This window comes from Toxotes jaculatrix, chromosome 12 (genome assembly GCF_017976425.1).
Source record: "Toxotes jaculatrix isolate fToxJac2 chromosome 12, fToxJac2.pri, whole genome shotgun sequence".
Taxonomy (NCBI): Eukaryota; Metazoa; Chordata; class Actinopteri; family Toxotidae; genus Toxotes; species Toxotes jaculatrix.
The window spans coordinates 21511334-21538226 of record NC_054405.1 but is presented as its reverse complement, the minus strand read 5'-3'; the positions used below and the strand labels follow the sequence as shown (position 1 = coordinate 21538226).

Genomic DNA, 26893 nt, shown 5'->3' with positions numbered 1-26893 from the left:
TGCTTTTTTATTTTGTATCTGCTGACATACTGATGTTTGAGGCCTGTGAATGATCTCTCTATTTTTCTAGGTTGATGTTGATTGCCTTGTAATTCAAAAAAAAGGTAAGATGAGCCGATATGTTGATGCATAGAATTTAAAACAAAAAGAATCCATCAGACTGAGTGTGCAGCCTTCTTGTCTTTCCTTTGACCTCTACCTGCAAGCCTACACCTTTCTAGACAAGGTGTGCATTTTTTTTCTTCATTTCTTCTCTTCTCTTGGTTCTAGGCCACAAGGCTTTTCTCTCAAACAAAAGAGCGTTGGCTCAATACCTGATGTGATGCAGTCACACAGAGCTGCACTGATGAGATGTTATGTGGGATCAGGTGTTTCTCAGGTCGGATGTTTGGGTGTTATGTGTGCAGTGTCAACTCAAGAAAGAAATACTGTGTGTGCCCAGCTTTCATATACCCTTCACACGTCCCCCTGTTGTTACTGAACTCAGATTCAACTATGGTAAATGTCCTGGATTTTTTTTTTTTGTTTTGTTTTTGTTTCTTTTGTCTTCTATAACTGAATATCAACTCTCAGGATATTAAATGTACAGTGGATTCCACACTTCCTGTCTAGTATGTTATTTAAAAAAAAAAAAAAAAGTACCTTTGGCTGAGGCCATTCCCCCTGCTTTCACTTCAGTAATATGGAGCTGCTGCGTCCCATCTTCATCTATAACAGCCACAGAAAACCCTAGAGACACAGATAATTAGACACAAAAAGAAATTCAGTCATTAATCCTTTTAGACCTCTTATATCACAATTTGACAGTGTGCACTGCTGCAGTGTAACTACTGAGCGATTAGATCCACTTAAGTCAAAATGCACTCACACTGGGTCATCCCCCCTCAGTCATTAACAAAGCATGACTCAATGAAGTCCATTACAAAATCAATTTGATACACAATTTGAGAGAATGGCAGGAACTGAGTCTGTCTAGTTCAAAAAGGACTATTGTCAGGGACAAGCATACCATATCCGATGGCGCAGGACTCGGCATTGTCAAACCGGATCATCCTGGTGGCTTTGGGGCAAATCTCAATCTCTTTGTAGAGCTGCAAACACAAGAAAATTATGTTTAATTCTCAAAAAAATTGAAGCATAGCAGTGTTGTTGGATAAAGAAGGTCAAGGTCATGGTATCGCTCTTAATAAAGAACGGATGGATTCATGTTTTATTCAGGTTGCTTAACAGAGCAATTGCGTTTGAAGGTGGTGGGGTCAAAATCCGGGTTAGGTCTGTAAAGTGAGTGGGTGCTCAGACGAGGGTTTGACCTCACAGCGAGAGAGAGCATAGACACAGCTGTGTGTATGAAGCAACAGACAGGAACAGAAGTCTGCAGTGTGTAATCTGCTTCACTGTTGAGAAATAATAACGTAATATCATACACTAAGGATGAAAGAGGGTGAAACGAGTCACTGATCAAAGCAGGAAGATAAAAGAGCTCTTGAGGAAAAGAGCGAGTTATACAATGATTGTGCTTTGAGAAAGAGTTCAGTGTATCACCTACAAAGCACTGTCACACAGAGAATTCGTTTTGGGGGTTTACAGTGGCTGATTAATGTGGAGGTGAGGTCTTTTTCAATGAGCCATTGTTTATGTGAATAATAAGAAAAGTACAAACACAGACACACACACACAAACACACATGTGTACAGTTCAGAGTGCCCACCATACAATCAGGGTCCTATTTTGCATAATTTATATCGTATCCTATGGTGCCTCTTTTGCATCCTGGGAATTTTGTATGCATTGAAAATCAAATCTGCAACTCAGTCATAAAACATGCACAAGCTTGCATCCATTTGTGCCAGAAATGAAACATAAATCAATTAATAATAAGGTGAAGAGCCCAAAATCCAAATGGGACACTGTGTCTCTGATGAGACTGTAATACAACAAAAATCCATATTTTTGATTACTTGAAATAAGTATAAGTTGGGTCTGCATCATGAAATATTATAGTTTTGTGGTTGAACGTGATTCCAATATCAGGATATTTACTCCATTACATTACAAGTTATCACCACAGTCCTATAGTGTGTGTTTCCTCACCAGATCCGAGATGTCGTCTTCGAGTTTGGGAACATAGAAGAGCATTTGATTGTCAACCCACACTTTCAAACGCAGGTAGTGGGCGGATGGGTCTATCTTATGTGTCTGTAGGTAAAAAGACAGGAGGGAAATGAGGAAAAACACATATTTAAATGAAGCAAACTGTCAAAGTTCCAAAACAAGAGAGACATAATCACTATATTTACTGCTGTACTAATTCTCCCTGGGATTTTATGTCATATTTCCTTTACCATTACAAAACTCTACAGCTTATGGCATCCACTGACAAAAGGACACCGATGTATATATCATATCATGTATGTAATCCACATATATCTGCATACATATATCACACAGGCGGCGTGAATTAGATGCTCCAGTTCCTTGAGACATGTTCATGGCATGCATGCGCATGAACACCCACGCACACACGTCGATCAGCTTTACATGTTTTTCAACAGACCCTTAAGTGGAACGTATACGTATCATTAGGCGTCATTATTCCAGTGCGTCTCTGGCTGAGACCAATTAGGGAAAAGAAGAGATGAAGTGGAACAAAAATTGACAAGACTGTGCATGACAGCAACATGCAGTGTATATTGTAAGGTAAGGAAATTACTAAGAAAAGATCAGTGACACTGTCAGACTAAGAGCACAGGCAACATCTACACATTCACTCCTCTGTCTTCCTTGAAATACCAGTCAGTCTTTCATCTCAGGGATTCTCAGATTCGTATCCAGAATCGTACATTCACCTCTGGTAACCTGCATCTAATTTTCCATGTTGTTTTCCTACTACCCGGAACTGCATTTTAAAAAGTTGACTTTTACATACTTTTCAGCTGTCAACAGACTTTATTATCCTTATGTAACTGGTTATAGAAATTCATTTTATGACACTTGTTCCTCAAGATTGCATTGGTTTGACAAACCTGTTAAAACTTATTGCATGCTTAGCAGCTTGTATATCAAACTGCATAATATTTGGTGCGTAATTATCGCCTTTACACGCAATGCGATGTACAGCATGTGCTTCAACCAGAACCTTACAGACGTGTAGCTAGTAAACAGTCTCCAGTAACATAACATTTGCAGTGCTATCAGTAATGACTCACCTTGCAGATGGCACTCAGGACTTCCAGCGCTGTCTCACCAGGCTGTATGATGGCCAGCACAGGCTGATTGTTTGGCAGACACACCCAGGAGGGGGTCAGGTAATCAGGAACCCAAATGTCGCTGTCCATGTTCTGCTGAGGAAGACTTTTCACAGAGCTCTCTCTCTCCTTCTGAAAACACAACACACACACACATCCAGGGTTTATGCATCTTTGAGCAGCCTTTGTGCTCAGTGAAAACAGAAAAAAAGATATTCTATTACCCGCAGTTCAAATAGCTAAAATGGCCCAGTAATCCCCATAATTCATCATTATTTTTCTTCCTGCTCGCGAAAGATACCAGATTTGCTTGGACTGATGAGACTTATATGATGGAAACTGGCGGTGGCCCGAAAACAGCAGGAGATCAGATTACAAAATCGAATTCATCTGTGTTGATGAGAGCCTCTTGATACAATTGTCTCCCTGTGTGGGTATGTGTTACATATGTGTGCGCACTTGTATCTTCATGCTTGTGGTGTGTGTGTGTGCGTGCATTCTGTTCAAACTGTAGACTGCAACCTTTAAGCCCATCAGTCTGACCTCGGACAATCTGGCAGCCATGTCAGCCTGTCTCCTCTCTCGCTCGTCTCTTCTATTCGACCTCACACTGTCTGTCACTGATACCTTATCACCTCCTATCGAGTAACAGCATCCACATTTATTCTTTCATTCCTCTGTCGCTCCCAACGCCACCCCCTCTATTCATTGCCTCTCCTTCTGGTGCCCCTTCCCCTCTATCTGTACATCACTCCATCATCTCCCTCCTCCCCATCTTCCATTCACGCCATACAATCTGCTGACAGTCACCAATCTGGCCTACTGGTCCCTGTTTAAATGAATTTAGCCTTGGCTGTTATCTGTTACCCTGTGTGTGATTCTGTGCATCGGGTTGGACAGGAAGTGAACCAGAGCAGGAAGCGGAGGGAGCAAAACTATATGCAAAGGCACAGTTTTGTATATACAAACACACACGCATGCGCATGTTCACACAAACAAAATATAGACACATGCAGTTAAATTGAAAAACACACACATACACACATATTTTCTCAGACAGACAACAGACCGGGGGGCCCACAGCTAGTACCTCCCCCAACTCCCTGAACTCCCCAGCCCTGCTCAGCACCATCTGGCTCCCCTCATGGCCCATCTAGGATGCCTCTGCAGGGGGGGGCGGTACACTAAACTCTCCTTCTCTCTGCTTCCCTTCTTTGCCATCAGTGGGATTCCCCAGAACAAACAGAGAATTAAAGCTGGGAAAAGTCCATCAGATGCAAACATTTGCAACTAATCTCGCTGGAAATGTTCACTGAGATCATCTGAATCTTTGTTACTGATGCAGCATTTCCAGCTCTATCTTACTACAAACTGGGGTGTTTTACTTCCTACACTATGCATTTCTTTATTGTAATCCCATACGCTGCCAGCTGAGGTTGGGCGTGGGTGGAAGGAAATCAATCTCCCATGGTGCCACCGGGGGCCTCCACAGTCAGAGTGGGTTAGTGCTAGTTGAGTTTGTTTCTATCTGCTGAGTTCAGACAGAGGCCTGTATTCCCTCTCCCCCTCATCTCTGCTTCCTTCTACCAGTTCTCATAAAATATGGAGCTGGAAATTTCTGTCCTTGCACAACCCATGGACATTTTTCTCTACAGTTCATATAAATTCATCATTTACCAGGCACTACTGGAAACCTACAGCCCCATGGTGGCCTTAGATAATCTAATTTTCTTTCTAAAGATATTATCCATTATTTGCAATTGTCTGTAAAATGTGGTTAATACGACAGATACAGGAGAGCACAGATGGTGTGAAACTGCCAGGTCCCGTGGTAGCAAATGTCTGCATAATTTGTTGAAACATCAGAAAACTAATGATCTGAACGTATCAGATCAAATTTGCCTCAGTGGGATTAGCAGACAGAAATATCCCTCCAGTCGATTGTCTGTGATGCTGATAGAGTTGGAATTGCCTGGAGCAAATGAAAATAAGAAATGGGAATCTGTCAACACCTATTTGGAAATGGGCTGATAGACTAAAAAAGACGATAGAGTAGGAGAATACAATAAGAATAATGGCATTATTTCTGACAAAGAAATAATGCTTACTTCCTAAACTATGCAACCCATTAGCAAGAAGAAAAGAGAACGCAGACCCAAGTTAGTCCTACAAAGATTTCTGAAGCAGCTGTAGAAAATGAAAAAGGTTGTTTATATTTGTATCTACCACAAATAATCTCAAAAATGATCTGATAACATTGAAAGAGGAGACCGCAGCTTTTAAAATTTGATAAGTCTGCAGATCTCTCCAATCACTCTTCATCGAGGAGATAAGTGGATGTCGGAAAACATTAAAAAAAAAGAGAGAGCCTGAAAATGATCCCAAAGAGATGCTCACTGATGCGGAAGGGTGCAGGGATTTTGTGCTTCCCCCAGATAACCCGCCAAATGAGGAGCCAGAGCACCAAAAGGGTCTCAGTAAAGCGAAGAGAGGTGGTAAATCCACCGAGGTTTCTGGCCTCAGGGCCATAAGAAGCCCGTAACCCATTATACAAGTACAAAGGTTCATCAGATGGCCCAGTGATTTTTATGTTGGCTTATGAGGAAGGCAAACAATGACAAGGAATTAGCCTACAGCTACATGAGCTCTGGTTGTCTGAAGTGAATGCCAAACTAAGAAAGGGAGGAGTAACTTAGTGTTTAGCCTTAGGAAGATTATTACTGTAGAGATACGGTATAAACATTCATTGTATCTGTTGCGGCCTTTGTCATCTTGGTTTGGCTGCAGGATGGGAAAGAACCACAATGGAAATAAAAACAAGTTTGGGCCTACTTAAGGATACACTAACCATTTGGTATGTGTTTTAACACAACAAAAAACGAAGATAAGCCTTAATGCAACTTTACTTCTAAATTTCAGCAGCAACATCGTATCCCAAATTCTATTTATAAATCTTTAGTTTAGTTAATGACGTTCAACATTAAGAGCAGGCAGAGATGAAATACACATTAACAAATGCCAAAGACGAAACAATCCTATAATGATCCTGAATGTAAACATGTATTTTTATTGTCTACTTGTACAATTGTCAAGTGAAAATGGCAGAGCTCTTACAGATTTCTCACTGGCGGAGTCTTCAAACATGCGCTCCAAGGGCTTTTTCACAGGTTCCATCCCATCGACGAACACCTGCAGCCACACAAAGAACAGAACATTGCAGCTGCATCCAAGCATATCACACACACAGCAGATGTTATGCAGCTCACGTTTACAATTAGAAGGAACTCTGCACAAAACCTCAACAATATTTATCCAAGTATCAAACCTGCATTATGTTTATATTGTTCTATTGATCACTTGCATTGTATGTTAAAAATCAGCAACTAAATAAACTGCTGTTTAGTGGTCAACTTGGGTCGTCAACAAAGCTCATTTTCACCAACGAATTCTTGAGTCAAATTTCCAAAAGTTCAACATGTAACCTCTTTCTGGTTATGTCTACACAACTTTTACTATCTTCAAGTTTTACTGCTGCAAATACCAGAAACCATGAAGTCAATCAAACGCTTGTAGTGTGAATGTGTCACTATGGAGACCTGGTTAATGGAGGGATGTCCCTTGGTCTTCCTCTTGGAGGTGGTGTCTAGCCCCCAGAGTGAGGAGAAACGGCTTCGACGTTTACTGAAGGTACGAGGCATGGCCTGATTTCTCCTCCTGATGCTGCTTTCTGTACGGGCCGACACCTGTGACAGTGATAATTACAGTAAACATGAATTGAATCAAAGTGATATTTGACCTTTAATTATGGACAATATCCACAAATTGTAATTTTTAGAGAGGCTGTATTGAGTATATGAGTAATTCATATTTCTCATTAAAGACATAAAGGTTTTACCTGGACTTTATCCTCCATTTTTTTTGCACTTACAATAAATCTTTATCCACTTGCAATGCACTTATCTGTGACTACTTATTTTACATCTAAATGACCTGCTGCCTACAAAAGAGTTCAGAGTCCAGTGTGACATTGCCTACATGGCTTCAGTACCTGTTAAGCTTTTGAGAGACTAGCTATAAAAGTTTTGTGTGGAATATAGATACTGTATTTATATGTGTACAATTTCACATAACTGATCAATTGCGTTTAAGTGATATTTAACTTATTTCCACTGATATTCTTACTACCTGAAATTTAAAACTCATTTAATTCTTATGCTCTGTTCTGGTGAGCTGCTGTTCAAATGAATGGACTAAGGAAAAATAAAGTGACTGGGAGACTATGTATGTGTACTGTACGCTGACAGCTGTGGCTGTCTGTATTTGTACTACGAGTCACTTCTTGCACTCATACATATAAATGCACATGAAGGCACGTAAACACACAAACATAAAGTCACACATTTTCAACATAATGGCACATACTGAACACTTCCCCCCTTCAGTGACCTACTACACATGCACAGAGAAACCACTCTTGGCATTTCTGGGTTAATTCACATCGAACTACTGGGCTATGAACAGCTCTGACTCACTATATGGTACACGAATACGTACTTTGATGCACATGTACTGGAGTATGTATGTATGTGCACACGCAAGCACATAGTGTAGTTATGTGGGTGTGTGCCTACTGGTCTCCTCACCAGTCACTGCTCATGAGACACACACACTTCACACATAATAGGTCAGACTGTCTTCAAGACTCTTCTTACGTAAGCTGCGTGCAAGAGGCCTTTTCACTTTCTGTTTTACTACGATGTCTCTTTTGGCAGTGGATAAAGCAGCAGAAAGAAAGAAAGAAAAAATCAGAGAGCAAGGAAAAGCAACTATGAGTTTTATTACTAAGAGTTTTTGTATTTCATTAATTATAACATTATATTCTTTATTTTGTTAATGTATTTCATTGTCATTTAGTTCTTTTCCATATATAAATATAATAAATATAGCCCACATGCAGCAAATGCACGACTGTTCTCAAAAATAATTAAATGTAAGAACAAGGAGAAAAGGGGACACGATAATGAACACAGAGGGAAAGAAGATGGGAAAAACTGAGACGGGTTGAGAAAGAGAGGAAGAAAGGGTGAGGAAAGTCCTCTGGAGAGAAAATAAGGCAGATAAGGGGAAAGAGGGAGAGTCTGAATGAGATAGACACAGACAAAGGAAGTGAGGGTGTAGGCAGTAGAAGGAAGGAGTGTGGGGGGGGGGGGGGGGGGTGCAGGGGGTGGAGGGGCAACACAGCAGAGAGTGTTAAGCCTGTTTGTGGGAAAGTGCCTCAGGGATGGCAGCTTACTAACAGTTTGTATTGATCCACCAATCACGAAAAAAAAAACCCACTATCAGCCTCTGATGTGTGAATGTATGCGCTTGGTATATCCAGTGGCCTGCTTGTAGGAAACTGGCCCACAGACATACTGTTTCCACCTCTTTCTCCACTCTGCTCTTTGTTTCCTGGATCATATTTGGCACTTGATGCACAGCAGCATATGCATCATTCCATCAGTGGTTGTGTTTCATTCTGTACATTTTTACAGACGCTAAGGTGACGACAAGTGCACGGTGCAGAGCAGTGAGATAATGCCTTGGCTTTTAACCACATGCTAAAGCAGTCAGCACCAGCAGAAGAAACAAATTGTCTGAATTCTTCGTTCTCAGGCTTTGTGAAGAGAATGTTCTGAATGCGGCGAGGTGAGGAAAGTGTGTGGAGGTGTATAAATATCAAAGTGTATATATCTCCTTGTATATACAATAGATACCCTTGTGAGAAGACGGATTACAAGATGAGTGCAAGTCTCCAAAGAAAGGACAGTTATGTTTGTTTTTTATTTTTCTTAAAAGGGTGGTTTTGATTTGGGTTGCATTTGCATTAGGGTTAGTTAGAGGTCAGGGCAGGGGTCAAATTGTTATATCATTGTTTGATCTGAGTAAATTAAAATAGGTTTTACAACACTTTGAGTCACTGAGCCAAACCACTGAAGGAATGCAGCAAAGAGGCAGAGATTCATTTCCCAGCAATGTTAATAGAAACCGAATATATCAGAGCTGGAGTGAGTTTCAATGTGCATTTGTTTCTGCTGAAAAAAAAATTGCTTCTATTATATTGAATTGTCAGTACAAAGTGTGAGGCAGCTGGGGGCTTCGAAAAAAGAACAGGCTAGTGTCAATATGAACAAGAACTAAGTCAATAACTTAAATTGTGAACAGTTGAGTATGAACTTATAAAATGTTTCTGTGACCTAAAGCTGCAGAGGAAGACAACTAATTTTGACTGACTGCCACAAAAACTGTGATCAAATGTGTGAATCAAATGTGAGGCAGCTCCGGTCCATATTAGTCTGCGTTTGGGTGGGCAGATTCTGGCACATCATCCTGCATACAATAAAAGACAAGCCAAGCTGCTTCAGGTCAGCTGTATAGGATTTCCAAGGAAGGTTAACACTGAGTTAGCATTGAGCAGTCATTGTGCAAAGTTAGTACAGGCTTCTTCATTATTTAGAATTTGCTTTCCTTGCTTGTTACTTGCCTTTCCAGTTGTAAATTGTTTTAACCTAAGGCTACATACAGTCTATTTGTATTAGTTTGCATATTGGTTAGGAAAGCAGAAATTGTTGCTTTCAGTAGGCGTAAGTGACAAGATGCTCACTCTCACAGCCAGATAAACACACCCACTCTCCAAGCTGGGCTGGAACTGAGGGTGGGCAATTGGGAACCTCTCACGCAATGCCTACTGGAACATGTAGAGACACGTGGGACAGAGTTTGAGTTCTGGATTAAGGAGCTTTGATTAGGTTTAAGAGTAAAATTACAGCAAGTAGTGGAGAGAGTTGGAATGAGCAGTCAGACACGAGTACTAAAAACGTGTGTGCATGGATGTGAGTAGGTCCATGTGCACTTGCAATCATACCAGTGCATGGAAGGAGGAAACAGAGAAGATGCCCAGTCGTCCCATGGCTAGCTTGGTGGGACGTGAAGCGAAGCCCAGCAGGCGTTTGGGGTTGGGTGGCTCGCCGCCCTGCAGACTGGCCAGGTAGCACCGACAGCGGAACAGATCCATGTGAAACCGCTCCAAGTTCTGCTCCCACAAGAAGATCTAACAGAGGGAAACATGTGAAAACAGGGAAAGGGATGGATTTGTGATTATGTAACATGAGCAAACTTTGCTGATTAGATGCAGATATATCTATGACCTGGCCACTGATGAAAACCACAACAGTGATAAAGAAAAAAAAAAAGGATAAAATATGCATAAAAGATCACTCTCTGTTATTTAGTTGTTTCAGAAAGAGTGAGATGTGGGAGTGCTGAAGCCCCTGTGGAGAGGTATTACTCACCAACGCAACCCCCACCAGTCACCGACCTGTTGTGCTATGTGCAATGTATCACAGAGTGGGCCGTGGGAGGTGGAACACAGGAACACACACACTCACAATGTAACACAACCTAGACTTAATTTGCACTGGTTCCTGCTTTCACCTGTTTGTTCCAGGACTTAAAAGAAAACGAATACAGTCGTGAATTCAACATGGATCCCAGGCCTGTCCTCTTATGTAAACTCATTTTGTAGATTAATGTGGTCCCAGATACTCATCTTGAAAGAAGACACATAGTAATATAATTGACAACTCAGGTTGAAGCTTTTTTACTCCTTTGATCCCACATTTTTAGGTGAGGTGCCTTTGTAATCGTCAATCCCAATGTTTTCTCAGAAATGCGAAGTGTTCTACTTGATTGAGATTAACCACTTGCAGGTGCTTTTTTTATGTAATATTGGTCTTGTCTTTGGTCTTCAGTCTTTGATTTACTACCAGCCAAAATGCCACACGCATACAAAGACACAGAGGTTCACAAAAGAAGGTCTATTGCTGCTGAGGACATTCTTAAGCTCACTTGCAATGTTTACATGCAATGCTGCTTTGACACTGAGCAGCAACTCCAGACATGCAAGGAGTAAGAATAAAGCTATACGGTATGTTCCACTGAAAGTGAACAAACCTGATCCTAGAAGAGCTTTGCACTTCCAAGCAGGAGATTTCAGGTTCACCTGCCTGCTCGTGTATGCACTGCGTGTGTTTCAGCATGTGCTATGAATATTCTGCATTCTGCTGCACTTGCACGTGTTTATAAATGAGCACCAGTCGGAATATCTGAAAACATCTGTCTTTGCAAGCGCTCCTTAAGAACATTTTGTCTGGATGACGCTATGCAGTAAAGATGATTTATTGCTGAGATTTCAGAGTGCGAGAGCATCAGTGCAGTTCAAAGGTACAAAGATGTGCATCGGTAAAGCCCTTTGGGTGTTTTCTCTTACCTCAAGTGGAAGCTAAAGACACACAGTAGGGTGCTCAACACATGAGATCACAAACCTGGTTCATATCAGCATCACATGGACATAGAGTGTGACTAATTTGCTGTGCGATAATATGAAAAAAGCTTTCTGACACTGAGACTTCCTCTTGTGTCTAGTGGGTATTCCTACGTCTTTGATCTTGACTTTTTTTACTGCAGGTACAACTTTAATCTATTTGACAGTTTTCACTGGATACAGTAACTCAGAGCTCCTGACACATAACTCAGCTCCCCTTTCGACCCCTTCCGTCACACAATACGACCACTTGTTAGCCTCTGTACCTGCTCCAGTATGGTCTTCCTCTTCTTGCCGTCAGTGACGGTGGACAGCTGCATGTCTCCCATCTTCTTCATCTTCTCGTCCATGTCGATCTTCTGCTCCAGCTTGCGGATTTCGGTGCGCAGCAGTCGCACTGTGTCCTCCCTGTGGTGCTGCCGAGCAAGAGCCGCGGCACATGCAGAGTGGATCGCCGTGATCCAGTTCTCAAGTTCTGTCTGGCCCGAGGTCTGACAGGGGAGGGGGGGAAAAAAAAGCAAAAAATAATTGGTAAAAATACGTTGAAGAGCTTCAGAAAACAGGTCACAAAAGCAAGGAAAAGAAATGAAGAAATTGACAGCTGTAAGAATTGGAATAAGAGTCCCCTAGCCTCTAAGACAGGGCGGTCACCATAATCTCATCATCATTTTATCACTTATCTTCCTATTCATTGATTGAATGTCACCGTGGACAGATGCCATGAATATAAATAGACACATTTTAATATTACACAATGGTCAGTGTGGTGGATCACTGTCACAGTATGACAGTGTGGCCTTTAAACATGTCAGACATTAAACAAACACATGGAACCAGGACTGGCTTATCTCCCACACATGGCTAAATGTCATGTACTTGTGTGCCACCCACCACACACACACACACACACACACATACATATCCCCCAGGAGAAATTAGGTCTCTTCTCATTCCCATCCATTTCTGTCTCACTTGGTGATCTGCTGACTTCATGTAGTCCCAAAAAACAATGATATAATGAAAAAAAACACAGTCCTACATGATCTATTAAACTATGAAATACTACTGTTGTTTCAGCCCTAACTGTATGTTTGAGTAAGTTGCATTCCATGCACCTTTGTTTTGAAAGGAACACAACTGTTATGTCACAGGGATGTTTTAAATACCACAGCCTCCCTCACCTGGAAGAGGAAAGCGTCTCCCATTGAGTTGCTGAGACAGAAGACAAATTCTTTCTTGGGATGTTCAGGTACGGCCTGGACTATGCTGTTCTCCACCCACAGTGCATGTTTAGGAACGCTGTTGTGGTCGATGCCTGAACGACCGTCTGACTCGTACAGGAAAAGGGTGCAGCCTTGAAGACCACGGAAAGAAAGATGGCGATAAAAAAGAAAAGACAGGAAGAGTAAATTTTTTACTGCCGTCACATTAAATGTTCTGTATTTACTATTTGATCCGATTTCATTGAAAGCAATTAGCAATACAAGGCTTTTCAAAACTACATTGCGATGATATACAAATCTAGTGTGATCAAAACAAAATCTACAAAAAAATACATAATGCATCATTGCTATATTAGTATTTAAGAATAAAAAATATCATACAATTATGGGCCTACACTGTAAGTTATCAGTGCTAATGTGGAACACATTTATTTATTTTTAGGGGGGATGGATTTAAGGAGAGGAGGCAGGCAGCAATGCAGCTGCAGATGCCATATCTTATGCATTTTGAGAGTACCAGATTGGATTAGACACGGATGCAGCCGTAAAATTAAATTGTGATGAGGCCGAGGAGCGGCAATGTAAGGCCACACAGAAGATGGCGAGAGAGGATGGTAGAGGTGACAGCCAAGGGCGTGGACTGTGTTAGGACTGATGTGATTACAGTCTAACAGGATAGAGAGAGTGAGAGATTAAGCAGGTTGGGATCAGGTTAAGATGTTTATCTGAATGCGACATTATGGCAGCATGATTTTGTCTAAAATAAAAATTCTTCCCTACTACTTTGATCTTCTAGTCATTAAGGGATACTGAAGGTACCTAAATTTTAGTTGAATAAAAAAGAAAAATCTTTCCACCTTTCAGAGAAACCCAGTAGTGTTTCCACTTGCGCCTCGTTGCAGGTTCCACCTTCTTGTTTTTCTTATGAACCAAGAAGTTCTTCACAGCCAGAGCCCCTGCTTTCCTGACTGTGCCTTGTGCGCAGCCAATCAGAGTGTCTGATGGATACACACTACTGAGTGTACCGCTGCTCTGCTCATCACTCACAGCAGAGCCAGCCTCCTCCGTGCAGTCTTGACCCTGATGCGCCTGATGACAGAGTCATTGAAAGACGAAGGGATTAGAAACACAGAGATTCTACATTTCGGAGAAATTAAAACATGCACACATACACGAAAAGTGACTAACCCAGGCTTGATTGTCCAGCTCCTTCCGAAAGTTCTCATACACTCCTCCCCTTCCTCCTTCACCACCTCTTCCTTCTCCTCCTCCCGCGCTGCTGCTTCCACTGTCGCTGCCGTTGAAAACACTGCTCTCGGCAGCTGAGTAGACTGAGAAAGAGGCCGACATGGCCTTACAGCGGCGTGACACCAACTCCCCGTCCATCTCTGTGGTGACGCCATCAATGCCACTGTCGCCATATTCACTTCCTTCGCCCAAAACACCCGAGATGTCCTGTCCACAACAGATACAGGGTAGACACTATATTGAAAACTGCTTGAATGACCAATCTGCCAGTCTACAAGAGGTCATAATTCAAGAGGTAATTTCTCTCTAAGAATCAGAGAGAAAGAATCAACCTGACACAAGGGGTATCTGGGTTTATGCTTGTGTGTATGCATGTATGTGGGTGGGTGCGTTAGTGCGTCAAAATGTTTGTTTGTGCACATATTATATCCATGTCTGCTGTATTAATCTTTTCACTTTGAGCGAGGCGTTCTATGTGCTTTCACACTTTTCTCTCACCAAACTGAGTCTCCCTCTGTTCTTTGTCTCTTTGTTTTTCTGTGTAGACGATCTATTTATATCCTGTCTAACAACCCCCTCAGCCTGGCTAGATGAATTTATAATGAGCACTTAGGGTGCTCTGCTATCCAAGGGTGCTTGGGAGTTCTGGGAATGAGTTGAAAGAAAAGCCTGGTCTGCTATTTTAGTACTTTCTTCTGATTTGGCAACTTTTTTAACAATGACACATGAAAATTACGGAAAACATATTGACCATTGTTTATTCTGCTGATGCAGTATTATTGAGTCTCTTATCAACCAGCCTCTTGGTGATACATTACAGAGACTTTCTCTATTACCCTTTGAGTGAATCTGCTTTTGTAAGATTGTAAGATAAGCTTCTAGATTATGATCGAAACGTCAGCATGACTGTATTTATGCATGTTAGGACAGTGTACGAGCGGTTAGCGAATGGTCCATGAAAGATGTTCTGCTTTATTGCTTTCATTTCTGGAAGGGGAACTGGAGAAACCAGGCCATCGTTAGACAAGTGGCCCCACAGCAACTTTTCTATCTGTCTCCTTATAATCCCTTTCCTCACGACACAAACATACACACATACTTAGATACGCAAACATGCACACACAAACACAAGTGCAGAGCATAAGCAAGCACAGGAAATGTCTCTGGTTGTCAACAAAATGTTAATTGGTGGATTGACTGGTGTCCTCTGTCATGTCTGTGAACCCCCTGAACTTCCTGGATACTACTGGTAAACAAAGTCCTCTCTCTACATTTAGGGGGGTCTAAGTTTCAGAAGGGAGACAGAAAAGACAGAATGCCATGGAAAAGCAGAGAAAGAAGACTTTTAATCTGATTCGTGTTTCATTTGATTTGTAAATTTATTCCTGAAATGTGATCTAACCTGAGTAGTTTGTGCACGGCGTCCCTGGAAAGTTGGGCACGGTGCAGCCGTGATGCCGAGCCCTGCCAAGCCCTCAGACAGGCAGTGGGACCGTCGGCAAGGGAGCGTAAACGCTCCATACCCGCCACCGTCCTCCTCGGTTGGAGACATCAACCCCTCCTCCCCTTCACCATCTCCATCACACTCAGCTTCTCTCCGGTTTTTAGCGTAGCGGCTCCTCTGCCCCCTGAGGCCAGGACTCTGCTGGCTGCACAGATGGTCCAGAGACGATGCCCTTTCAGCTGAGCCTGGAACATACACAGGTGGTTATTGCAGGGCAGTGTGTGTGTGAGTATGGGTGAATGAGCAAGGTGAGGTTAGTGCATCCTGATTACTGTCAGTTACTTTCAGATTACTTTACCACATTTGACGGTTAAATTAACCTTCTCCATGTGTGTCTGTGTCCTTCTGTGAATCTGCATGATTTTTGAGCATGATTTTTGAGTGTTAGTGTGTGTGTGTGTGTGTGTGTGTGTACCAAGTCCATACATTATTCTGAGCTAGCCGACCACCTGGGGCAATGCTTAGACCTTCAGCAGTTAAGTTACCAGCTACCGCATGCTGTCATGCTGAACTCCAGCAGCTCCTGCACAGCAGCAGTTAACCGCACCAACCTAACAATCCCTTGATCAACTGAACCACTGCAACTGATGGATGGCAGCTAATCTTCAATCAGCAGACTTTCTCAAATAATTTTTCCCTACTCAGTGACTGTCCGCAATTTCTCTCACCTCCCTCCCCCTCATCATCTGTAAAGCGAATCAAATCAAGCTGACACCCCTGCACACAAGCACTGATGCACACATACATGAACATTTTTCAACTATCACCATGCTCCTGGAAAGCTACAGTGGAGCTTTTTGAAAACCTGAGAAAATACCCTGAGAAAAAAAATCCTCAGAAACCTCAATATCACCTGTATGGACTGAAGACAGGAAGTGTTACATGTCAGCAAAATAAGCACAAATTTACACCGAGGCTGAAAATGACAATGGAAATGCCTCCAAATGACTAGATGAGAAAACTGTTCTATGGGTTTACAATAAATAGACTTGACATCTTTGTGTGTGTGTGTGTGTTGGTCCAAAATTCTGTTGTGTTGTACCATCCTAACCTGCACTGGGGTGTGTGAACTGCTCCTCCTCCTCTTCTTCTCCCCCATCTATCATCTCCTCAGTGCTGGTCAGATGCTCCTGGCTCAGGTCAGACAGAGAGAACTCGAGACTGTCTTCTCTCCACATGTCCGCCGACTTTGAACGCTTCTTTTTAAAACTCCCTCCCTCCCGGGGTCCCTCAGTCATCCGCTGGAGGTACCTTTCCTCTCCAACAGTGTCTCCCTCTCCCTCCCCCTCCCCCATGGAGTCCTCTCCTCCATCCTGAGCAACAGTGTCTGCCTCTGAGGTTTCAGGAGTTGGCGTGGCCAAAGGGTCGTCATCTTGCTGATAGGACTCCGGCCTCATTGTCATAGCGACGCGCTGAGTCCAGTGAGGGTTGATGCCGAAGTCTCCAAATGCATCTGTTGCGTTGAAAGGTTCCAGTCCGTTCTCTGCCAATGACTGTGGGATGCTCGGCGTGCTGGAGGAGCGAGTTGAGGCCTCAGAGTTTCTGTGTTCCTGTTTCACTGAAGAAGAGTGCCGGGAACGGCGGGTGATCGGCTGCTTGCTGGAGAGACGGAGTGAGCGGGACGCGTGCTTACGGGAGATTGATCCCGTCACATCGCCGTAGAAACCACTGTCCCCATTCTGACTCTCCACGTTTCCCATGATTCAGCTGTAGATCAAGGAAGAGGTTTCTGGTGAAACATACACATCTTAGAAATGTTATTCCATTATCCTTAAATCTAGACCATGAGGAATTCTTGTAAGCTTACAAAGCAGTGACATAAGTGTTTTAAAACTTCTTATTGGCCTGAGTCACATCTGCGATTTATATCTAACACCTTCATTAACTGGCACACTGATTTCCTGAGCTCATACCAAACTGAACTAGAGTGCTATCTATATTTAAGCTTATGAAGTTCATCAACCTGATTCCAAGACAGTGACAGCATTCATGTAAAACGCTGTCTGTGAAGGCTTTCAGTCATCCAGGTTCTGGTTATCTAATAAGAGTTGATTCAAGGGCAACTGGATTTGGCTGAAAGGGTGTTGCTGTGCCAGATCCCTCTGGTTTAAAACGAAAAGCATTCAATTTACAAGCAAAAATCACACGTCAAACAGCAACATGTATCTGCCAGCTGTTTGTAATGCTTTTTTCTCAGATTTAATTAACTTTTTATATGGGCCAGAGCCTTTGAGGAGGTCAGGCAAACTAACAGAAGAACACAGCAGCTTTTACGTGTGTACTGAGTGGAGACTTTTCTTAGAAATAAGAGAATAAACTAAACTACATTTGTACTGTCCTGTTAGCTGAGCTTAACTAGTTCTTAAAGAGCTCCCTGCTTTGATATTCAAAGTTATGCAAACTATGCTAAATAAGTGGTTTAAAATGTAAACTTTGATTCACTTAAGTCTGTTTTTACTTTGACTTCTGATCCTACACATTAATGAATAGCACTTCTGTCCCTCAGCAGTGTTAACATGTCAGCCATATTCCCAGAACAGTGAAATGATCTATTCTGTTAATCATAAAGTTATCTCATCATCCTGCTTCACCCATGCTCTCTGTTACATAAGCACATGGAGCTGCTGAGTCAGTTGCTCTCAGATCAGCTGGTCCTCTGTGAGTCACACATCATCAAACCTACACCATCAGGTTCTCAGTGTGGGCTCAAGCTGAAGAGAGGCCGACAAAAATCCTTTCTAACGAGATAAAAATTTGTTTTAACAAATGATTTAATCTTGTATTTAGAACCACAGCATTTAAAACAAATCAAAGAATGATACTTAATGATAAAAAAATATTCAAATAAACTGGTAGGACTTTACAATTCAATACAATAAAACTACTAACGGAGATTTTTGGAGCACTGAGATACTGAGGTGTAAAAGCCATGGCTACCTGTGGTTGAGCATCCGCATCACCAGCATCCCCAAATTGCTGTGGTGTCGTCTTTCACCGACAGCATGATCCTCCACACATCCTCAAAACGGTGGTGTCAGTTTGTCCTGAGAGGAACAAGAAGAGAGAGAAGTGTTTCAGTGGAGCTCTCACAACTTCAAAGTGACCTGATGTCTCCAGTGCACACAGAGGGGGAGAAAAAAGACGAGAAAGAGGGAGGTACCACTAAAACTAATGCAGGAGGATCTGCCAGGTACGTTACATAAAGCAGGTGAAGTCAAGTTGAAAGTAAATCTGCAAAGCGCACCAGAGAGGGAATCTATAGGATGAGAGACAGTACACAGGATGAAAGGGAATAAGGGACTCTGTGGTCAGTAACCCTGGAGTTAAGATAATGCAGCGAGGCAAAAAACAAAACAAAAAAACAACACTGCAAACAAACAGGAAGCATGCATTAAAATGGACACATCTGTACACAAACTCACAGATAATCAGAAACAAAGTGTAGAAGTATTGTTTGAGCCCGAGGGGAGAAACACCCCCCTCCCCCTTAGACAGTCGCATTTTCTTTGAACTGCACCCTGAAACTCATTGCCAACCAGAAACCATACAGGCATGTACAGGCATGTGCACAAAACATTTTGGGAAAACACCCCCTGCTTCCCTGCAGACAAAGAGAAGCGCACACACACATACGCTAAAATGACAGAAGATGAAAGCAGCTATGGAGTATAATTTTCTGCTTAAGACTCAATTAAATGATCCTTAACCAACACGACCTAATTTTCTCTAATACCAGCCCTGAGCTGCTTAGAGTAGACCATGATTTCCATAATGTGCTATGTATAGTGTGAAGGTATGCAAGTGCATGTACGCTTGCTTGCGTGCAGATTTGCACATACTTTCACTTCACAACCAGATGAGAATTTAATTTGTATGTATGATCCCTCTCAGTCGACTAGCACAAGCATTTAGAGGCCCGAAGCAGTTTATCTGGGAGACTGGCTGCTGCAGACACTATTGTCAGATTTGTTTGTGTTTTGTATAGTAAGTATATACGGAGGAAAACAATGTAAGAGAAACACAAAAAAAAGATAGAAAAAAGAAAAACTCTTTTTATCTGCTGTAAAGCAGATGTCAGTCAGCACAGGGTGTGTTCAGATCTATCACATCTGGTGAGTCATTTTAGTGGGACATTTCTTCTTTTGTCAAGAGAAGCATCATCAATTTGTTCCCTCAGTTAAGAGAATGTTTTTATTATTGATAATAATCAGATAATACTGTCGATTGTTCGCAGAAATACACAGACAGAAAAGGACAAGCAGAAAGGACGATACGCAAAGTGCTGGGAAAATGCATGGAAACCACACACAGTGTTTCACTGGTCAGCTGTGACACTGAGCCATGCCAGTGTGTGTGCGTGTTCATGTATTTAAACTTTAGCCACTGCAGCACATTTCACCCCAGCTGTGAGAAGCAGTTACATAAGCTAAACTTGACCCTGATACTTCCCCTCCTCTTCCTAACGCTCCAATCTTCATTTCTCATCCCATCCGGCCTGATGAGATTTATCCCAGCCCACATGCTGACCACCCACCTCCAGAAAAGCAAACAAAGACACACATATTATCATCCACACGTAACGCTTGACAGGTTATTGGTTATTTAGTGCTGAGAACTCCAGGTTACATTTACTGTACATTGCTGTTGTCAAGCCATACAGTTCATCTATATGTCTGTCTGATTCTGAGAGAGAGAGAGAGAGAGAGAGAGAGAGACAGACAGACAGACAGACAGACAGACAGACAGACAGACAGACAGACAGACAGACAGACAAGACAAACAAACAAAACAATTCTGCCTGACACAACACAAGGGAAATCAAACCCCTGCCTTTCCTCTGGCAGTGTACAGTCTAAAATGTTTAGCATCTTCGTTTTTCCTCTCCCTGTGCCCTGCAGCAAGGCACGGGAGACGGAGAAGGGTAACAAGGAGGGGGGGGGCTCTCTGCAAAACCCACGTAGAGCTGAGAGGTGAGGCAAGGCTGAAGGCGAAACACATGAGGAGGGAGGGCGCTGAGGTTGGTAGAGACTGAGGGAAAAAAAACATATTGGGGTACTGTGCTATGAATAGAAGTTTGATATAGAAAAGTGAGAAAAACTGGGGGAGGAAGAAATGAAGACTGAGAACGAGAGAGAGAGGGAGCGATAGATAGAGAGAAATTGAGGTGGGGGGGTCCTATTGTTGCCGGGCTTTAAGTGGATAAGTAGACATGTGCTCTGGCTGCCTCTCTTCGGGCTTAATTGAGGGAGCCGAGACAAAAGGGGAAACATAATTATTCGCTCTCTTTCTCTCGGTCTCTGGTTCTCGCTCTCATTCTGGCAGTATATTAACACATTGAGAGAGTGTATTAACACAATGGCCTGCGCAACAGCAGCCAAAGCATCATTACCATGCAGACATGCCCTCTCACAGACGAGCAAACACACACAAACACACTGAGAGGGGACAAAGAACAATCCCAGAGATGTCTTACTAAAAAAACACAACTCCAAAATAAATCAAGTCCCTTCCCTTCATTTTTAACTCTAATTTTGATTTTTATTTACTGAATTTATCACTAATATTAAAAAAAGCGTATCTGCTCTTTTCTGAGTGCACAGTAGAAAGCTCTTCTGGCTTCTGGCATAATATGTGAGAGAGACAGAGACAGAGCTGAGCATCGCACTGGGACTGGAAGTGGCACTTAACTACGCTGTCAGAAGCAGCTCTGTACCGGGTCTCTCAGACTCATATTGCCACATTTCCACGGTTGCGTTAAAAGACGCTCAACACCTATAGGCTCTCACGTCTATCACCTAACACAGACACACATGCAAGCAGGTCGTTTTCTGTGGAAGAGCCTAATAGTGTAAAGGCAGGCACGCTTCCAGTCACACACACCTGCACAATCCCTCGAGAAATGTGAGCAGGTTTTCCGACTCGCACACATGCTCTCACACTCTTTGGAAAAATACCAAGGGCCTGTCAGAACAGCCATGGAGCAGGAACACCCTACTTCCCCCAGCCAATCTTTTCATCTCTGCACCTGTCTCACAGCTCCGCCCTGCATGACACACAGCTCAGCTCTCCAGACTGAAACCACACATGACGTGAATGCGCACTACTGTACAACACTGTACTGTGAATGAAGCCAAACAAAACCTGTCTCATTGCTTTTTTTAAGCCTGTCATAGTCTGGAGTGACTGATGAAATCTGGCAGTGTGTACACATTATGAAATCACTAAGCGACTTGATTAAATGCTCTTCGTTGCTGAAAAACAACAACCCATCATAAATCTGTATGGTTAATGTAAAACTTGTCATCTGTCTGTTCTCTGTATGAACAATAAATTATCTGTTGTACATTCATTTTTCTAAAATAGGTGAAAGTGTTGTTTTAATCTTGAGTTTTTGCTGTTAAAATGATATGTGTTTACTATCAGCTATGAGTTTGTCCAGCTCCAGCTGTGATAGGATACGTAACTCCAAAGACTGGACACTTTCATCATCTCATATGATCTCAAAACATTTTTGGGAACTTGACTAAATAAACATGGGTTTACTGCTTGCCTTTACTGTTAGAACCGAAACATTATTAAGACAGTAGTGCTTAATGTTGTGTTTTATTGCTCTTTGTCGTTCCTGACTCCCCAGTGAGAGTTCCAGTAAAAATCTCAAAAAGACACTGAAGGTGGCAACAGTAGCGGCCAGTCTAGACACTGCTGTAACCAGAGAAGCTCTCAGCTTGATCGACCTCTCTGACCTTCCTCTGCACTTTCAAACCACGACCGCCCCCCCATCAAGCCTCAAAACGCATGATGCAGTCACTGGACTCACCCTTGCCTTAGGCCTCTTTCCCGGACCTTTCACATACCATACCCCCCTCCCTCTAGGCAGGGAGTGAAGTCACTGAGGTTAACGACCTCTCTGGGGGGTAAACAAAGGAATTTCTGAATGGGGAAGACTTCATCTCTAGTGAGTGAAAATAGACTTCCATGGGAATCCTGGAGAAGGTTTTATCAGTATGTCTCTATGCTCACTGATCTCACATACACACACATACACACCTACAGAAATACACGCAAACACACCTGCAAACATGCATGCATGTACATCGGGGCTTCCTTGCAGATGTTTACACTGAGCAAACCTGCTTTAAAAGATAACAAACACACTGTGAATAACATGCGAATCAGGACTGGGTGCAGGAAGACTCAGTGGGCCAAACAAATAAGGATCAGGGACTTATCCTTTAGTAAGTGTCTGCGTGTGCACATCCAGGTGTGTGTGCATTGTTCACGTTTGAGGAGGAACTATATCTATCCCATGCCGAGATAACAGTCAGATGTGCTGTGAAATCATTCTATTGTAGAGATATGGGTGCACACTCCACTGCACTCCCACAGTCCCTCTGAGACGGGACTGTCTCAGACATCACTGGTAGAATTCCCTGGAAGAGGGAGATTAGCTTCTTATTCATCCTTTCGGAATCTGACAAGACATGTACCACCTCCCCCCTCTCTTTCTCTCTCTGCTTAAACACACACATGCACACACACAAACAGTGTGCCTGCAAGCGTGAGTCTCGGCTGCTGCTTAAATCAAACATTAATTTTTTTTTAAGTGGGGAGAGACAAATTATAATTCCTTCCTGAAGAACGCTGTCAGAGGAGGGCAGAGCATAAAAATGACAGAACAAAGTGGAGTGGGAGGAAAGGGGAGATGATTGTTATGAATTTATGATGGTCCTCTTGTCATCTCTTAAGAGAGAAGCGTAGAAAAAACAGAATCAAGATTTAGGATTGTGGTGATAAAACTAGCAAAACAACTTCAACGCCAACTCCTGTCAAAAAGTGTTAAAAAAAAAAAATCAAGATATATAATTAAAAAAATAATCGCTTAAAAGTGGGGTAAGGAGTAGTAATGTAGTGCAATATATCATCTGCAAACTGACAAATAAAAATGTTTATATTTTGGGGTCAGTGTGGCATCTGAGGATCAACGGCAGTGGAAATCAGTGCCAACCAGTTCACTCCACTTTACTCCTCAAGTGTCGCCAACCTCATTAAATACGCTCCTCCGTCTTTCTAGGAGCTTACGCTGTACGCTCCTTAACTCAGATTTCAGCTGACTGTCTCTGCAGCACGGTGCAGTCAGGGATTACCATAATTTGAAGAAAAATCCTTCTACCACAAGTCCTCCATTGAGTGAGAGGCCCACGAGAGTCAATGAGTGTGCACAGCTTTTGCCGCTCCACTCTGAGTTGCTGAGTGCAACTTCAGCAATCATCGAATCCCTGTACGAACTCAAAGAAAGGAGATTCCGCAGATCTAAACCTCCCATTATGATCTTTCAAGATGTATATTTTAATGACAGGCTTTTACACTGAATTATCAAAGTACTCCATTCTCCCACTTGTTCTAAGATGAAGGAGGAGATCGAGACATGTCAGCCTAAATTAAATCCTTCCTGGACTTCTGTTGTAGGTTACTATGCCACTTGAAATCCTCTTGTTGATTGAATGTAACTATAAAGTGCAGCAAATTGAATGACAAATGTTAAACTATGATTTGCTTTTTGTTAAATGTTAATAAATAAACTCCTTCCTTTGCCTCAATCAACACTCTCTCATTTGTCCTGATGAAATAGTGATTGCACAGACAAGTCATCAAAACCAATCAGCTGAATATTGATGTGGTGCTCTACGGTTCCCAAAATGCAATGTGTGAGAGGCAGTTTAAAAAAAAAAAAAAAAAAAAAAAAGTGTTGTTTATTTATTCAGGAGGAGTGGGACAAGACGTTGACTGTGCTCCAGATTCAGCTGGTAACCGTAGAAACCCCGCGGGGTAAGACGCAGTCGGGGGGAGGAGTGACTGGGAGTGAAGGAATAAGACAGAGGAAGACGTTAAAAAAGAAGAAGAGCGCTGTGCAGACGTGGCAGCATATTTGAATTGCTTGAAACAACACGTGGGTAATGGCATGCAACTACAGAATTTTATTATACAGCAGATACCAGATACCACTAAGTCTCACGCAGAGCCAATATCAGCGTGGTTTCCCCCCGCCCAGGTGTATCAACTCTTTTTTTTTTTTTTTTTTTTTTTTTTTTTTTTTTTTAAAGCAAGGATCAATATATCATAGAGATTCCTTTGGTATTTTACCAGCGCAAAACTAGAACACTGAGGAAGTCAAAACTTTTCTGAGTCTTTCTCAATCTTTTATCTTTCTGCTCTTGTCCATTTACCACTTGATTTTATCACTGTTGCACTTTAGCACACACTGGAATCCTGTGCTGTCTGTGTTTTTGGATTCTTTGCCATGATTGTGCTGTGATGAGTGCAAGTTGTCCTGCTTTCCTGTTTTAGCCCAGTTGCACTGGAAAAAATTCTTTTCAGCTTGGTCGACATGGCAATAAAGTAATGAAGTGGGATAGGACACACTGCTGTAAAGAGCTCTTAATCCTGAACTTATTAAGTAGTATTATGGCCCCTTGTATCATCTTGGAAAAGGAATTCCTTCCCATTATTTTCCTCTTCTTTTCCTCTAACTGAACTATTGTGGGGTGTTAAGTGTCCAAGATTTAAGGGGTTTATTGTTCCATGATGTGAGCTTTAAGAAGCTTTTAAAATAGATTCAATCTTGTAGCGTGAAAAGCAAGTGCAGGGCTGAAAATCGGTTTCAGTCATTTCCATTTCTTCTTGCTAAAGGGGAAAATGGCCAAATTTAAACACACTGAATTTTGTCATCAAATATTGTCTTTAGAAATTTATATCAGTTAAACCTTGGCATCACCACAAATTCAGACATTGACACGTATAGACACCCTCTGACAAACACAGACAGGTGTGAATGGAGCCAAATTGGCGGGTAATACTTCCCATTCTGCTCTGTGCAGTCTAGTCTGAAGAGCCAGCAAAATAACAGGGTGGATGGGTGGGCGAGAGAGAGGGATAAGAGGGTTTTAGGCAAAGGTAGACTGATTGAGGTGGGAGGCTGAGACGGGGGGATGAGACGAGAGCAGTAAGTGGGGCTGAAAAAAAAATGATGGTGCTGAAAGGGGGATGAGAGGTTGTTAGAGCGATGGGCGAGCGGGTGGAATCGAGTGTTGGGCCACAGGTAGACAGATAAATGATGTGTGCTGAGGTGGAAGGAGACATGAGAGGTAAAGAGGTGGAGTGGTGCTGATAGGTCCTGAGGGGCTGATAGAGATAGGTGTTGTGTCAAAGTAGGGCAGGTGTGAACAGGCCCGATTTGTTGTCATTAATGATATGACTGGGGTAAGACTATCTGGAGAGAGCTATTGAAGAGCTTATTGTCCGTGTTAGGATGTGTAGGTATGAGCAGATGGTCTATTAGAAAGAAAGAAAAGAATTTTGGAGAAATAATTGTTTTCTACTTTAGAAATGAAATTGTTTTCTCGTCAGAGAAAATTATTGAGTCATGCTATGTTTATGTCGAAGAAAAAGATGAATATATATATTTGCTCGCACGCAGTTTATATAAACCTGTCGTCTTCAGTAATCCAGGTTTACACCGTTGAAAGGATGTGTGATACGAAATAGAAATTTAAGAGGAAATTGGAGGGACTACACAGAATAAGATGCAATCTACAGGTATTACTCTGATTTTAATCAAATTGTAAGAGATAGCTAATAAAACACAAAGCAGAATTCTTATCACTTTATTAATTAAGAAAGCTGCTGAGACCCTGCAAATCCTTTGCAGTACTACCAGGGAGGAACTGAGAGGCTTTAGCATGACCACATAAGGACAGGTAAGAAAGGAAGAGAAAGTGGAGAGTATACCATGGGAGAAGGAGGAAGAGAAAGAGGAAATAAGAGATTAGAGAGACACGAGGGAAAACACAAACCATAACAGTGTAAACCTGACAGAGGTGAGGAAGCAGGTACTGTTGAGAAAGAAGCTGGTGGCAGAGAAGTGAGCAACACAGAGGAGGACTGGAGGGAGAGGGGGGAGGGGGGCGGCGGGAGGTGGAAGGGGAAGTTATCTTAGTGCATCCCTGCACCTGAGTCAACAGCAGTGCTTGCAAACAAAGTACCCCCTTGAAGAGGAGACAGAAGACAATGTACTGCAGTGAGGGATGGGGGTAAGAAATGTTCAGCAAGAATGTGACAGACAAACAGCAGCTCACTGTGGTCTGAGAGGAGAGAGGATCCAGACCACCAAGACAAAACAGTGTAATCCTGGGATACACAGACCTTTGATAAGCTATAGATTTTATTAGATCTGATAAGATTAAACTTTATCAAGGGGGCAAAAAAATTCTAAAGGTCATAAACAAAATTTAAAAAACCTATAATAGCTATTTAT

General features: G+C 42.3%; 1 protein-coding gene across 2 annotated transcripts in view; it reads right to left on the bottom strand.

The window, feature by feature from the left end:
• tiam1a (TIAM Rac1 associated GEF 1a) overlaps nucleotides 1–26893 on the bottom strand; it is a 53858-nt gene that overhangs the window by 20123 nt on the left and 6842 nt on the right. The window contains exons 2-15 of one of the 2 annotated variants that reach the window (XM_041051393.1): nucleotides 18520–18626; nucleotides 16634–17289; nucleotides 15481–15767; nucleotides 14019–14285; nucleotides 13688–13919; nucleotides 12789–12961; nucleotides 11874–12098; nucleotides 10150–10335; nucleotides 6842–6988; nucleotides 6360–6434; nucleotides 3207–3377; nucleotides 2092–2196; nucleotides 1010–1091; nucleotides 643–729 (exon numbers count right to left, since the gene is read on the bottom strand). In XM_041051393.1, coding sequence (XP_040907327.1) covers nucleotides 643–729; nucleotides 1010–1091; nucleotides 2092–2196; nucleotides 3207–3377; nucleotides 6360–6434; nucleotides 6842–6988; nucleotides 10150–10335; nucleotides 11874–12098; nucleotides 12789–12961; nucleotides 13688–13919; nucleotides 14019–14285; nucleotides 15481–15767; nucleotides 16634–17282 — 2686 coding nt within the window. In that variant the 5' untranslated portion in view covers nucleotides 17283–17289; nucleotides 18520–18626. The remainder of the gene's footprint in view (nucleotides 1–642; nucleotides 730–1009; nucleotides 1092–2091; nucleotides 2197–3206; nucleotides 3378–6359; nucleotides 6435–6841; nucleotides 6989–10149; nucleotides 10336–11873; nucleotides 12099–12788; nucleotides 12962–13687; nucleotides 13920–14018; nucleotides 14286–15480; nucleotides 15768–16633; nucleotides 17290–18519; nucleotides 18627–26893) is intronic. The other variant, XM_041051394.1, reaches the window with a different exon arrangement.